Source organism: Elephas maximus, chromosome 5 (genome assembly GCF_024166365.1).
Source record: "Elephas maximus indicus isolate mEleMax1 chromosome 5, mEleMax1 primary haplotype, whole genome shotgun sequence".
Lineage (NCBI taxonomy): Eukaryota > Metazoa > Chordata > Mammalia > Proboscidea > Elephantidae > Elephas > Elephas maximus.
Window position 1 is genome coordinate 49010534 of NC_064823.1, and position 16158 is coordinate 49026691.

The following is a 16158-nucleotide window of genomic DNA, read 5'->3' on the forward strand; positions in this document are numbered from 1 at the left end:
AGGAAGAATAACCTGTTGGTGGAATTGAAAGATGTCTAGTGTGGCCAGGGTGTAGAATTTCAGACAGCATGGGACAAGATGAGATACCAGAGGTAACTGAGTCCACATTACACAAGGCCTTATAGATTATTATTAGGAAGTTATACAGCGTCCTAAATGTAATGGGAAGCCAGTGGAGGATTTTAGACAGGGGCCTGATGAGATCAGATAACATCTTGGCTGCTAGCATCTTATGAGGGGCCCCAAATAGAAAGATGTTTATGATAGTCCAGGCAAAAGATTTTGGCATGGACTAGAATGGTGCTGATGGGGATAGAAATAAAGAGATGAATTTGGGAGACAGTCATGAGGTTATATCAGCAACCTTGGCTGATGGATGAAATTAAGGAGAGAGAGGAGTCTAGGGTGGCTTCTCAAGTTTCTGTCAGGAGAAACTGAATGAATGGTGGTGGCATATCCTGTCAGAAGCAAGACTGTCTAAACTAGAAAAGCATAATTCATTATTTCTTTAAAAATAACAAAGCTACATCTACCAAAAGATTAATTTATTAAGTTATCATAACAAAGTATCATTAGATAAGACACTGTGGATATCATTAATTCATTTGAAAACTTAATGTCATATTCTAAGCTTTCAAGACTCCATGGCAGGGGGATTTACTGCAACTCTTTCAATTCATGTAGACCCATTTCATTTTCTGAACGTGTGTGCAAACAGCCCAGATAAAAAGCATTAAGCTGAAATTAAAATGTAGTGTGAATACATGTCAGGAATTGAGCAGTCTTACAGTCTACTTTTTTCCCCTACATTTAAGCAACAATCGTCGTCTTTCTAAAGAGATCAAAACATGGAAGGAAAGAACCCTGAAAAGAGAAGTTCATAAAGAAGTTACTTGTGAGAATTCCCCAAAGTCTTCTAAAGTGATTGGAACGCCTTCTAAAAATAGACAGACTACGCCTTCACAATGTAAAGAACGGAATTTACAAGACCTGGTGCCACAGGAATCACCAAAATCTTGGTTTTTTGATAGCCGATCAAAGTCTTTACCATCAGCTCATCCAGTTCGCTATTTTGATAACTCAGGTTTAGGCCTTTGCCCAGGTAGGTAAATGCATTGACTACTTAAAAGATTTTAACTCATGTATAATATGTGGCCCCAAAGGGCAAGTTTAAACAAGAGGAGAATACTTGAGCAAGTTGTAGCTCACAGTCTTTGTTTGCAATCCCTCTGTGAAAAGCCAGTTTCTCCACAATGCCACCCTGGAGCGTACGCACTTTTTACTCCAAGTGAACTTTTTATTCTGTCTCTTAAACCCTCAGCCTTCCCCTAAAATACATAAGCATCTCTCTTAAGAAAAACACTACCCTATAAACTGTTCTACTAAAAAAGCTTTTCTTATCAATTCAATGGGCCAGCATTACCTGTAACATTGCATTAATTTTACATGAAGCAGATTATAGGCTTGTATCACTTACTCATTAATTCATCCAATCGGCAAATACCTTTGAGCTCCTACTGTGGGTCAGATGGTAGACACTGTGGTGCACTGATAAGCAAAACCAGACATGGTCTCTGCCCTCACAGAGCTGATGGTCTAATGGGAGATACAGACCTTAATCAAGTAATGAAAACAAGTAAAATTGTAGCAGTGTGAAAGACTGTGAGGGCATATCATAGTAGGTATTTCTCTTAGGAGTATTGACGAAGTCTTCCTTGAGGAAGGAGCGGAAATCCAGAGCTAGCTAAACAAAGAGGGGCAGGAAAAGCGTTCCAGCCAGATGGAACAGCGACGCCCGGGAATAGGAGGGAGTGTGACGGGGAAGGGTTGTAGGCGTGGGGTCAGCGAGGCCAGAGAGGGAGATCAGAGCCAGAGGTGCAGGACTTAGATTGTAGAAAGGAATTTTTACTTTAACCTGAGAGCATTTAGAGAGAGCCTTTGAAAGATACTAAATAGCTGCAGGGTAACTTGATGAGTTACAAGTTTTGAAAATCACCTCAGCTGTGGGGTAGCCCACAAATGATAGGGGCAAGAGTTTGTGGCAGTTACCTAAGTGAAACGTGGTAGCATGGACTCAAGCAGGTGCCTGGTGAATGTGGTGGGGGATGAGTGGGAGGTGTCAGGATCACCCCCAGCTCTGTCCAGTGCTGTCCCTAGAGGCGGGGAGCACTCTAGGGAAAGCCAGGTAGCATCCCGTTCCTTGTAGCCTTTCTCACCACAAAGCATTTACTGTGTGCCCAGGTATGCATGGTCCCAGGCGTGAGGCTGTTTAACAAGAATTATTCACTCAGCCGTAGCCCTTTGTAACAGGGTTCCTACCTGTCAGAAATATCCTATTATGCAACTGCAGAATTCTAAAGCAAGAAAATTGTACACTAAACTACGTCATTTAATGTTTGTGCAAAGGTTGCCAAAGTTTATGAGAGCTCTACTTTGTGATTTCTTAAAAGAAATCAATCCATTCTCATTAAGTACACATGGAAATCAGATCACCTGGCAGTCTGAAAGTGCTCTTAGGGATATAGTAAGACACAAAACCATTTGGAAAAATATGTTTGAACTACTCTTTTCACGGAAATATTAAAGTACCTTCCACTGTCTAGGTCTTTATGCAAAACCTTTGTTGTCCACACACACACACACACACACACTCTATTTTAGGGGAGTCTTGAAAAACTGAGAAACTTTTTTAATCACCTTTGATTTTATCTGGTAGTGGCAGAGACATATGCATAATAGAATTAACCCAAACTGCAGATAAAGATGCTTGCATCTTTTTACCAGTATATGGATCTGTCTGACACTATTTTTGGTGAAATAAATAAGAGTAGGCTGGAGGAACCCATAAATCAAAAACCAACCAATTCAGAATTACAGGAGATAGTCCCAGCTTAAATTAGTCTAGAAAATTTTTATAGGAGATAGTCCCAGCTTAAATTAGTCTAGAAAATTTTTAACGGCAATGTTTACTTATAATTATAAAAAGTTATCTAAATTACCTCAACAAATTAAGATAATTGCCAAGACCAGTTATGCTAGATTAATCTTTATGAGAATAGTTAACTTGAAAATGAACATTGTTTATAAATAGATACTACTGAAATATTTTTTAAAGGCTCAAAGCTTTCCAGAGATGTCTGAATATTTTCTAATCTACATACTATTTGTTTAGCACACCATTTTTTCCACCTAAAAATAGGGTAAAAAAAAAACCAATTAATGAATCTCAAATTGGTGAATTTCAAATAAGATTTTATTATTTCTTGTATAATATGGTTTTCTCTGGGTTAACACAAGTTTATTTTTACAGCCATCTTATAAAACAGAACTTTGGCTTCCTTTTTTTCCTTAATTATTTTGGTAACAGTTCATTTTCTGAGAGAATGAGGAATAAACTTCTCAAACTCTGAGGTGAAATACACCTTTTAAGTGATCAGATAAATGAAACTAATGACCACGTTGCCATTTTTCACTCCTTTTTTCTGTCCTGTCTTGACATCTTTTCCCCTTCCAGCGGTGCTTGTTTATTTTGTGTGTTTTTTTTAATAGAATTAATTTGGGGTTTTATTTTCTTTCTCAGAGGAACACACAGTGGGGGCAGAGAGTGCGGACCCTCAGACAGGTCCTTGGCGTGCCTCTTCTGGAAAAGATGTGCCAGAATGCAAAACCCAGTAACTCCTGTGCTGTCACCGGTATGGAGGTCCAGCACTCCCTGTTTGGAAACAGCCGTGTTTGCCACTTTGTGTCTCTCCCTGGCAATGATGTCACAGTCCAGCTTAATTTCACATCCAGTTTTCACTTCGCCACTAGAATTGGAAGATGAAGTCATTCATTCCAGTAATTTAGAACGGCAGTGGCAATGCCTTGTTCTTGAATGTGGTAATACTTTAGAAGTTGAAAGGTTTTATTTATTTATATATTTTGTAAAGAATAAAGTTATTGAAGGAAATTTCCAGTCTTTCCATGTATGCGTTTCATGTATACATTTTTATTAATGTAAAGTTATCTATATATTAGGCAATTCCAAAGCATAATACATAAATAAAGCATCATTTAATTAACAAAAGTAAAACTCCTCTCTTAGCACCTTGTGTATTCAATAAATGTTTAATCAGTAGTTCTGAATCATAACTGTGTGATATTAATGGTTTCTTGGTGGGGTGGTCAGGGTATATTTGGCTCTCCTCCCATTGAGTTTCAGGATTTTGCTATGAAAATATATGGTTTTATTTAAATTGTTAAAGGATAACAGGGGCTATGTCATTAACTCTCTAGTCCTACTTTTTCTTTCTCACTTTACTATTACCCTCTCACCACAGACCCTATATAAGCACTCTTAGTTGATTTGTTTTTATTAGATTTTCCACTTCACCCTATTCCCAGCTGAAAACCCTCAGATATTGGTTCTACCTCCTTCATTTTAGACATGAGGAAACAACACCAGATTTTCCATTAAAGTTTCCTAAACCTGGGGTCCCCACAGATCCTTAGGGCATCCATGGAAGGGCTTCATGAGGTGTGTAAACTTCTTGAAATTTTATGTGAACTTTTTTTTTTCTTTTTTTGAATCATCCTTTAGTTTTCTAACGGACAATTTAAAAAAAATAAGTTTTAACTTTAGAGATATTACTTGAATTTAGTAAAATATTTCTTTTATGTACAAACACTTGCATGTACCAAACAAAAACACTATAGCTCTCCGTTCTTCTGTTTCACTGTTTTAAATTTTAAGCACAAATAAAAACTTCGAGGGGTCACAGTGAATGATGGAATTACTGGGTACTTTTTTTTTTTTTTTTTCTTTCCCATGCTATCTTTTTTTTTTTTAACTTTTATTGAGCTTCAAGTGAACGTTTACAAATCAAGTCAGTCTGTCACATATAAGTTTATATACATCTTACTCCGCTCTCCCACTTGCTCTCCCCCTAATGAGTCAGCCCTTCCAGTCTCTCCTTTCGTGACAATTTTGCCAGCTTCCAACCCTCTCTATCCTCCCATCCCCCCTCCAGACAGGAGATGCCAACACAATCTCAAGTGTCCACCTGATATAAATAGCTCACTCATCATCAGCATCTCTCTCCTACCCACTGTCCAGTCCCTTTCATGTCTGATGAGTTCTCTTCGGGGATGGTTTCTGTCCTGTGCCAACAGAAGGTTTGGGGACCATGACTGCCGAGATTCCTCTGGTCTCAGTCAGACCATTAAGTATGGTCTTTTTATGAGAATTTGGGGTCTGCATCCCACTGATCTCCTGCTCCCTCAGGGGTTCTCTATTGTGCTCCCTGTCAGGGCAGTTTATGTGAACTTTTGTGTGTGGATTTATTTTTTCAGAATACTAGGGTCCATAATTTCTTTTATCGTATTCTCAGAGCATCTGTGACCCTATAAAAGACTAAGAAGTATGGTTTTTGAGAGTATCCCTATATTACTTTCGCATCATTATATGATGAAATACCACAAAAAAACAGCAAGTTGGATAAGGTTATAGAACAGAGTTAAAGTGATTTCAAGGCATCCTTGGCTCTTTGGAAAGAGGAATCATTCAAAGGAAGAGATTATGGGTTGTATAGTACCCATCATTCCAAATCTCTGGATTGGATGTATTCCCTTAGCCTAACATACAATCACGGGAATTCACTAGGGCTAAGGCCTGTGCCTTCCTTGGTTTTGATTCTCCTTTCCAACCTTGCCCAAGCATCACATTATTACAGCTACAGATCTGATACAATGTCTGCTCCTCTTCTGAGTTAAAGAGTAACCCAAATTTACTGGATAAATTCACCTGAATGATAAAACTACTTTAAGGCCATTAAAAATGTAATCAGCTATTAGGTATCCAGTCTAGAAAAGTTGCTTAACTCGTGAACTGAGTCTCAGTATCATGAATGATTGTGAAGGAACACTGATAAAGCCAGCGATGGAAACCAACAGTGTAGAATGGGCAGATGATGCTTAAAAGACCTGAAAAGTAAATTCAGAGGAGGAAAGTGCTCAAGTACTTCCTTGTTTAAATTTGCCCTTTGGGGCCGCATATTATACATGAGTTAAAATCTTTATCCAAGTAATCAGTGTATTTACCTACCTGGGCCAAGGCCTAAACCTGAGTTACGAAAATAGCGAACTGGATGAGGTATTGGCAAAGACTTAGATCAGCCATCAAAAAACCAAGATTTTCATGATTCCTTTGGCAATTCCTTTCCACATGCAGTTTCTGGCTCGTTTAACTATCCCCGGAGCCCAGCCGACACAATGGCCAAGTGTTCTGGCTACTAACCGAAAGGCTGATGATTGCAATCCATCCAGGGGCTCCACAGGACAAAGACCTGGTGATCTACTTCCATAAAGGTTCCAAAGACCAAACCCACTGCCGTCCAGTGGATTCCAACTCATAGCGATCCTATAGGACAGGGTAGAACTGCCCCATAGGGTATCCAGGACAGGGTAGAACTGCCCCATAGGGTTTCCGGGGCAGGGTAGAACTGCCCCCATAGGGTTTCCGGGACAGGGTACAACTGCCCCATAGGGTTTCCGGGACAGGGTACAACTGCCCCATAGGGTTTCCAGGGCTGTAATCTTTACAAAAGCAGACTGCTACATCTTTCTCTTGCGGAGCTGCTGGTGGGTTTGAACAGCCCTATGGGGCAGTTCTACTCTGTCACATGCAGTAGCCACGTGCTGGAATCCCAGGCACCCAACAACAACCCTGGAACAGCATATGGCCTGGTGTGTAGGCACAGACAAGTTATACACTCTGGTGGTTAAGACCTATGGCTGCTAACCAAAAGGTCGACAGTTCAAATCCACAAGCCGCTCTTCGGAACCCTATGAGGCAGTCCTACTCTGTCCTATTGGGTTGCTATGAGTGGGAATCCACTTGAGGGCAACAGGTTTTGGTATTGCAAACAGTTAATGTGCTCAGCAGAGATTTGAGTCCACCCAGAGGTGCCTCAGAAGAAAGGCCTGGCGATCTACTTCTGAAAAATCAGCCACTGAAAATCCTAAAGAGCACAGTTCTACTCTGACACACGTGGGGTTGCCATGAGTGGGAATCAACTCCACCGCAACTGGTTTGGTTTTGTTTCCACATCTTACGTACTACTTAGAGGTAGCAGTTCTCCCTGAGCTCCAGTAGATGGCAGCACGTACATGGATAAAGCACAGGAATCGTGTGGCTCCTTTTTAAAAAACTGAAGGAAACCGAACTATCGAGGATGAAAGAACTTGAACTACAAATCCCGGCGCACTTTATTAAGCTCCCGCCTTGCTTCTGCACAAAGGTCTCAAGTTTGCTGCTCATGCAGGCATCTGCAGGACGTCGTCGAATCACTGCTCTAAAGTAAGATTGTCTGATATTTTTTAAATGAAACTTCTAGCTGGGGAGAGAGAAGGTTTAGTTTTTAGATTTTGCTTTGTTCTTCATGAGCTCTGCGCAGTGGTTGAGAGCTAATCTAAAGGTTGGCAGTTCAGATCTACCAGCTGCTGGTTGGAAACCCAATGGGGAAGTTCTACTCTGTCCTATAGGGTCCCTGTGAGTTGGAATCAAGGTAACGGACTTAGTTGGAAATTTGTGTTTTGTTCTTCACGTTGCCTATTTCAGAATTAATCTGAGCAGTTAGATTGGGACAAAGTGGGTTTTTAACAAGTTTGAAGCAGGGCTTCGACCTGTAATTTTTCGCATTCTGGTTAGCATCCCGGTTCACCCACATTTTTAAAATTCAAGACCCTTCCTGTGTGTCTTCATGGGCCATGACTGAGCCGGGCTGAACCGGTTAGAAGCACCGGCTTGAAGCTGGTTTACAAGTTTTTCGAAGCAGCCAAAGAAAAGAGGATTTTAGTGTTTTAAGTGGACATTCTTCTTCTTGGCTGGTGAAAACATTTAGATTTCCTGATAGTGCTCAGATTATGCCTCTGCTTATCAAAAGTTAACATTTCGATTACAATATTTAGAGTAAGAAAGCCAAAATGTGCAGTTTTCACATTGGATTTTCCACTCGTTTTCCTACAGAAATCCTTTTTCGTTTGAGACGGCCTTTTATGTAACATGTGGGCTTTGACCCCAAACTCTGATCACAGAAAGACAAGGCAGCTGTTCAGGGAGAGATTTTCAGAGTGAGCTAAGAGGCTGTCTGCTCTGTGCTTCAGCAGCTGTTCAGTAAGTGCTGCTCAGGATGTCAGAGGTTTCCTAGGAAATCACTTGGCCCTGTGTCTTCACACTGCCATTGCTCCAAAAGACACTAAGGGCATGGTGTTTTAAAGAACAGCTTTTTAAATTACACCATGCCCAGGATCTGTGAAGGGTAAAGATTCTGAGAGTGTTTTACTATCTGACAGAGCCCTGGTGGTGCGGTGGTTAACGTGCTCCGGGGCTAAAGGAAAGGTCAGTAGTTCCAGCCCATCAGCTGCTCTGGAGAGAAAGATACAGCAGTCTGCTCCCATAAAGATTACAGCCTTGGAAACCCTATGGGGCTAGTTCTGCTCTGTCCTATAGGGGCACTGTGAGTCAGAACCAACTCCACAGCAGTGGGGTTTGCTATCTAGAGTATATATTGTGTATATCTCTTAGCCCTTTCCATGTTTAGAGTGAAAATTTATCATTCATGTAATAAAAAAACAGTGAAAGTTAATTGAATCAGAGTAGGCCAGCACTGTAAAAGCCCGGCTTCTCCATTGCGTAACAAATGCAGACAAAATCTTAGACCATCAGTGAGTGGTAAACTGATCTCTGGAACCAGTTTTTATAAGGTAGGTGTTTAAGCCTGGTCCTCCAAGGCAGAATTAAATATGCATAGTTTTGTTAAGGGAAATGTCTGTGAGAGAAAAGGAGGGAACTGGGAAGGCTGGGTGAGCTGACAAGTCAAGGTGCAAGTCTGACCCCAAGGGAGGGAGACAGGGAAGCCAGGTTGGGTGGAAGCGTCCTAGGGCGCTGTGTAGTCTAAGGAAGGTTCAGCAAGAGGAGGTCAGCCACCAGAGAGGAGCCCTGTCTCCTAGGAATGGGGATCCTTAGTATCCGTGCAGCACTCAGGTACTGGCTGGAACAGCCCATGGGAAGCTGGGCCCTTAGCCAATTGTTTTTAGGTGCTATCAAGTCGGTTCCAATTCATAGTGACCCTGTGTACAACAGAACAAAACACTGCCTGGTCCTGTGCCAACCTCAGAGTCATCGCTATGTTTGAGCCCATTGGCAACTAGACCTCCTACAGTTGGAGGTCTATGAGGCGAGGGCTCATGGCTGCCACAGTGGTGATTTAGAGAGGCCTGCTGGGAATGCCGGCACCAGGAAAAGAATCCAGGAGGCACCTGGTCTTCTCTTGGACAAGTAATCAGGAGGCCTAGGTTTGAATTCAGATCTACTGTCTCATAGCTGTGAAACACTAGGCAAACCGTAGAATCTCTTCGATCTTAGCCCCATTGGTGTCCACGCCCTGTCTGTCTGTCATCTCTTTAACAACCCTCTCATCCACCCCTTCTCTCCATCCCACTATTTCACTGCAGACCCTCACCAGCGCCTGCAACAAACTCCTAACTGAGCTCACTACTCCTGCCTGGTCTCTCCAGGGCTGTTCTCCAGAGTGATTTTCTGAAAGCCATATCTGTTCATGTCACTCTCCTTCCATAAACCCTTCAACGCCCATTGCTTATAGGAGTAACTATAGCCCCTTAGCATGTAAAGCTTAAACAAAAGTGTGAAGGCTTGATAGGAAAGAGCATGTTAACTAACAGCGAAAAAAAAAAAAAAAAAAGAACTATTGCTGAAGATAAAGAGAACTAGATTACATGAGCCCTCTAGGCTAGGCTAGGAACCTGTCCTTCATCAGGCAGGTAATTGAGCAGAGTGGTTGTGTAGGTTATTTGTGAACATACTCTAAGTGAGTCCACTCAACCGCCACCCAACTCACTCTCCCCTGCCTTTCCCTTCATAAAACTGGAAGGCAAAAACTAAAAAATTCCTAGCCTCTTTGGCTGCAAGGAGTAGCCAAGTAACACAGATCTGGCCAATGGAATTCAGGCTGGAATTTCTAAGGAGGGCTTCCTTCTTGAGTAGAAAGCCAAGGCTTCCCGAAAAGGTTTGCTTCTCCCCGTCTTTTACCTGGAATGTAGATATGATGCCTGGAGATGTAGCAGCCATTTTGTGCCTTGGCGTAAGGTCAGAGGGCACACATTAAGGGCAGAGCAGGGCAATAGAAGGAAACTGGTTCCTTGAAGACAGCCTCATTTGATCATCATTTGACCCATCACCACCTGTGGCCTCATCACCAGTCATTCCTCCTACCTGTGATCTATAATCCAAGCAGGCATTGGCCAAATAACTAAATTTCCCATGTCACAGTTCCTCAGTCCTCCATTTAAACATTTCTGATTGTACCTGTTGAAATGTATGCCCTAACTTTAAAAGAAGGTTACCAGCCTTGTAGGGTGGAGTGTTCACATATCCAAAGAGTCAGGAGGGCTGTTTTCTTCTGGCTCTGCCCTTAGTTGGTTTATGAGTTTTGACTCATCGGAGCAGTTTCCTCCTCTGTCAAATGGGGTATTGAACAGGATTTGATTTTGTTCAGTGGTTCTCTGAGGCCAGCCTTGAAATATTTTCAAAGCACAAGGGAAAGCGATGCAGCATGGATAGTGCAGACCTCACTAAAAGCTTCCAGGAGAGACAGAGAGAAGCAGTACCAAGTTTTAAGGACACAAACGACACAGTAACAGTGTGTGTGGGGATGGTGGGGAGAAGGGTGGTGGTGGCAGTGTGGGAAAGGATTTCACCCTTGCAGCCTCAGTATCAGAGGTTGTGATCACTAGGTACTGAAGGGACCAAAAGGTAGATTAAAGTCCAATGTCTGCCCGTTGCCTGTTATCTCCTCAGTGGATTGTGCTAAGTGCTTTTGAAATATAGAGATATGTAGAGGTACCATTCTTGTAGAGTTCGGATGGTGGGACTGTTTGTACAAGGGTGCAGTGAAGTTAGTCAAGAAGCACCTTGAGAAAGATTAGTCCAAATAACTCATGGGTCACAAGTACTACAGCCTCCACCAGACTGAGTCTAGCACAACTAGATGGTGCCCGGCTACCACCACCAACTGCTCTGAAAGAGATCACAATAAAGAGTCCCAGACAGAGCTGGAGACAAATGTAGAACAAAATTCTAACTCACAAAAAAAGACTAGACTTACTGGCCTGACAGAGACTGGGGACACCCTGAGAGTATGGCCCCTGGACACCTTTTTAGCTTAGTAATGAAGTCACTCCTGAAGTTCACCCTTCAGCCAAAGATCGGACAGGCCCATAAAACAAAACGAGACTAAAGGGGCGCACCAGCCCAGGGGCAAAGATGAGAATGCAGGAGGAGACAGGAAAGGTGGTAATGGGGAATCCATGTTTGAGAAGGGGAGAGTGTCGATATGTCATAGAGTTGGCAACCAATGTCATAAAACAATGTGTGTACTAATTGTTTAATTAGAAGCTAGTTTGTTCTGTAAACCTTCATCTAAAGTAAAATTAAAAAAAAAAAAAAAAACACCCTGAACCATTCTTTCTAGATGTTAGTGCCACGCAGGAACGTGTGCTTGTGTCAGCCATTAAATGCACATGCCTTTAGGTGGAATGATTTGGAAAAAGATAGCAAGAATAGCTGCACAACTTGAAGAATGCAATCTATGTCACTGAATTGTACATGTAGAAATTGAGCTTGTGTATGTTTTGTTGTATATATTTTCACTACAATTTTTTTTTTTTTTTTTTAATGCATGTGCCTTTAGATTAAAGCAGAGGTTGCATTATGGGTCGACTTGACAGCAAGGTCATCATCCTGACAGCTGCTGCTGAGGGCATCGGCCAGGCAGCCGCCTTGGTAAGTTCATATCTCTTGTTGTTTGCTTACTGCCTTTTGAGGTATTGAATTACGTGTAATGATTCCACTGTTATTTAACCCCCTCTACTCTTTCTGTTGACTTTGTGCTGCTGTTGTCATAAGTTATCAAAAAAAAAAAAGTCACTACCTCTGAGCCCAGGCTGATGAAGGGACGAATACCTCACGTTTCGTACGTGAAGTCACTGATGACCTTTGATTCTGAGAAACTGATTTCTCTGCGCCATAATAAATCAACCTCAAGGGGCCTACAAGGAGATATTGTGTCATCGAATCGATTCTGGCTCTTAGTGACCCCATGTGACAGAGCAGAACTGTCTCGTAGGGTTTTTTTAGCTGTAATCTTTGTAGAAGCAGATTGCCAAGTCTTTTCTCCCTCATAGCTGCTGAGTGGGTTCGAACCGCCAGCCTTTTCAATTTACCAGCCATGCACTTATCCATTGCACCACTAGGATCCTTAAAACGATGTATAGCATTCTGAAATTATGTCCATTCAGATATAGGACTGCAGAGTTCTAAGACTATAAGTTTACCATTGCATTCTAGTTTACATCATCTTCTCCCACATTATAGTCACAAATGCATACCTGAGCTAATTAAGCACCTTCGGTATAGTGGTAGACTGTGGTTTGACATTCATGAAAGCACTATAATACTCTTGGGAGGAAAACCATGAAATAACCCATTTTTCTTTTATTACTTAGAGTTCAGTCATCTTCTCAGAAATGGAAGACAGGCTATCAAATCACAGTAGTATTTTGAGAGGTGTTAATAACAGAATCCTAGTTTTAAAAGCCCTGTCTTATTGGATGTTACTTAAACATACAAAGTCAGGTGGCAAGCACAATGTATGTCATGTTGTTCTAATTAATGATAAAAGTAAATAAAAATAACAACAATGGGGGTGTTGAGTGAGACTAGGTAGTGTGAGATCCCACCAATTTTCTAGGGAAAACAACAATGGAAACAAGATAAAAGGGAAGCAGCTTAACCAAGTAGACAAAGGATTTATTTGTGTGTTGTGTCCTCCAGGCTTTTGCAAGAGAAGGTGCCAAAGTCATAGCCACAGATATCAATGAGTCCAAGCTTCAGGAACTGGAAAAGTACCCAGGTAAGCAATTCAGCTTGAACTTAGGATTCAGAATCTGCAAGATGTTATAAAATAGTGCTCACGTGTTGAGAGAAAATTCATTAGCCATTCGCCTCCACTGGCCTTCTTTTTATGGTCTGATTCTCTGATATCAAATCTATATTCTGTGAACCTACAGACTAAAATCATAAACATATACTTAAAGTTTTTATTTACCCTACATGTTGAGGGATTCAGTACTTAGTCACAAAGTTGTATGTGAATATTCAACAATTGTTACCTTAACTTTTTTTTGTTTAATAATATTTTATTTTGTTTTTAGTGAAGGTTTGCACAGCAGCTTAGGTTCCCATTCAACAGTTCTTCATGAGTTGTTCAGTGACATTGGTTCCATTCTTCACAAGCCTTGAACATTCTCATTATTTCATTCTGGTGGTTCTGTTTCCATTAATCTAATCTCCCTGCCCCCTTACATTCTCGTCTTTATTTTATAAAGTTATTGTTGACCATTTGGTCTCATATAGGTGAATTTTTAAAAGCACACACTACTTACAGGTGGTAGTCATTATTTTTTGAGCCAACCTGTTATTTAGCTACAAGGTTACCTCAAGGGTTAGTTTCCATTCAAGGTTTGAAGTATACCTCAAGGCAATAGTTTTGGGAGTCCTCCAATCTCAACCAGTCCAGTAGGTCTGTTTTTTGAGAATTTAAGGTTTTATTCCACATTTTTCTTCCATTCTATCAGGGTCCATCTATTGTGGCCCTGATTAGAAGGGCTGGTAGTGATAACCAGACACCATCTAGTTCTTCTGGTCACAGGATAGAAGAAAGGTGTACATTAACTTTTGATGTTAACTTTTCACTTCTGTCTTCTCTCCTCCCCCTGTAGGGCAGTGCTGTGCAATAAAAACATGATGCAAACCACACGTGTAATTTTAAGTTTTCTTAAATAGCCACTTATTTAAAAAGAAGCAGATGAAATTAATTCTAATAATGTATCTTACTTAACCCAACACATCTAAAAATTATCATCTAAACATGTAATCAATATAAAAAATAATTAATGAAATACTTTACATTCTTTTTTCATACCAAATCTTTGAAATCCATGTATATTTTACACATACAGTGCATCTCAACTGAGACTGGCAACATTTCAGGGGCTAAATAGCCACGAGTGGCTAGTGGCTACCGTATTGGAGACAGCCCAGCCCTAAAGATCAAATCTCATGATCAGAAACCCTAAAAGATTATACAAATTATTTAAATGTTTTCAAATTTGCTGTATTTAATATGGCTGTAGACTGAGGGTAGGAATTCTGGGATAGTACAGAATTTTGTTGGGTTTTTTTTCAGTTTATTCAATAAATATTTATTGGCTGTGGGGTAATGCTATTCAGCTATATACATCCCTGCTGAACAAAGTCAGTTTTGCTTTTCCCCGAAGCATGCTGGGGACGAATTTGGGATGGACTCAGGCTAAGGTACAAGCCCAGGAGTGGAGTTACTGGGCTGGTGGCCAAGGCTGAGGAATGCCTTAGCAACAAGAAGAAAAACATCTGGGCCTGGACCTGAAGTCTCTGGGAATGATGGCTGCCCAGGGACGTGGGACCAAGGCTCGTTGTTTTCTCCCACGTCCTTGGGCACTCAAATTAAGTCTGAGACAGTTTACAAGTATGTGGATAAATCCTATAAGAATTTCTGAATACTGAGAGACAAGCAAGAATGGCTTTTGGACATGTTTTTTAAAAAAGCACTTGACCTCACATGGAAACCCTATAGGGTCACTATGAGTCAGAATTGACTCGACGGCACTGGGTTTGACCTCACATACAAGCAAGTAGGCAATCACAGCAGTCATAAGAGCCACGTCCCTTGGCTGTTATGCTTTATAGAAGACTGCCAATAGAAGAATCGAAACTCCTTCTTCTATTGAAATCTGTATTTGAGTCATAGGACTGGGATTAAATTCAGGTTATTTACTGAATTAATGAAATTTTGACATTTTAAGCAGGATAAATTTTTTTTTTTCTATGCGATTGACAGGCTGTTGTATCAGTCTGAATAATGCAGTTTCTTGATTGAGAAGCAGAAAAATCTGTTGATTCTGCATATAGGCACTTTTAGTGTTTATCTACAGCGTACCTTGCCTTTATAGTTCTCAGTATAGATTTTTAACACAAAAAAATCTCTCAAACCATCTTACTTTAACTGGATTTTTAAAAAAGAAACATTCCTTGATTTTTAGTCTCTGAAGGCATACCTAAATAGCAAGTTGTCACCTATTTGCGTTTGCTTTTGGAATGTGTTTTAAAACTTATAATTGAATATAGGTAAATAAGGTATGGAATTTCAAAGAAAATATTGTTTAAAAAAAAAAACTCTCATTGCCATTGAGTTGATTTCAACTCACAGCGACCCTATAGGACAGAGTAGAATTGTCCCTTAGGGTTTCCAAGGAGTAGCTGGTGGATTTGAACTGCCCACATTTTGATTAGCAGCCGAGTTCTTAACCACTGTGCCATAAAAACCTAATGTAGTGATTTGGTTGGAAAAACCATTACACATGAAGTCATAGAGCTATCTCATTTCACCAATTTTTATAAAGTTCTACTATGAGGCATGGCTGATGTTGGCTGTGTTAGTTGAGAAAATTATAGTTTCTGTAGGCTTCAGTTTTCTCATTTGAACGTTGAAGAGGTCGAACGAGATAATTTATAAAGACTTTTCCAACTTTTATCATCCCATTAACCTGTGTGATTCTTAGTTACTTGGAAACCATTTGTTTCCCTATATTTCCCCTCTTTTAAATTTTCTGTCTCAGACACCCAGCATCTCAGATGGATTCTTAATTGCTCCCTTGAACCTTCTCTGGGACCAAAGAGTTAGGGAAAGTGTTTAAATCTTAAAAGTCTTCTATAAACACAAAGAAAAAATAACTAAGTCCCATTAATTATAGTAGCATTTAATTTAACCAGCATCGTTGAAGAACAAAACTTTTCACTCGAGTTAATTTTCTGGATTTGATGTCAACTAACAACAACAAAATTTCCTGGATAACTGAAACTTACTTTATTGAATATTAAAGAAAATTGTACTATATATTTTAATGCCTCTTAAAACAAAATATTCCCACATAATTTTTTTCTTTTCCATTTTATGAAGATGTAGAATCACCTTTTTAAACACCCGTTATCATACAGCAGATCCT

At 40.5% G+C, this 16158-nt stretch overlaps 2 protein-coding genes across 6 annotated transcripts in view; both read left to right on the forward strand.

The window, feature by feature from the left end:
- Positions 1-4057, forward strand: part of CENPE (centromere protein E) — a 71837-nt gene extending 67780 nt beyond the window's left edge. For all 5 annotated transcript variants that reach the window (XM_049885594.1, XM_049885595.1, XM_049885599.1 and 2 more), the window contains 2 exons: positions 816-1102; positions 3581-4057. In XM_049885594.1, coding sequence (XP_049741551.1) covers positions 816-1102; positions 3581-3675 — 382 coding nt within the window. In that variant the 3' untranslated portion in view covers positions 3676-4057. The remainder of the gene's footprint in view (positions 1-815; positions 1103-3580) is intronic.
- Positions 4058-7313: 3256 nt separating this feature from the next.
- The window catches only part of LOC126076912 (3-hydroxybutyrate dehydrogenase type 2-like), a 155284-nt gene continuing 146439 nt past the window's right edge, over positions 7314-16158 (forward strand). Inside the window, exons 1-3 of the mRNA XM_049885617.1 lie at positions 7314-7336; positions 11748-11839; positions 12890-12968. Of these exons, the coding sequence (XP_049741574.1) occupies positions 11768-11839; positions 12890-12968 (151 nt within the window). The 5' untranslated portion in view covers positions 7314-7336; positions 11748-11767. The remainder of the gene's footprint in view (positions 7337-11747; positions 11840-12889; positions 12969-16158) is intronic.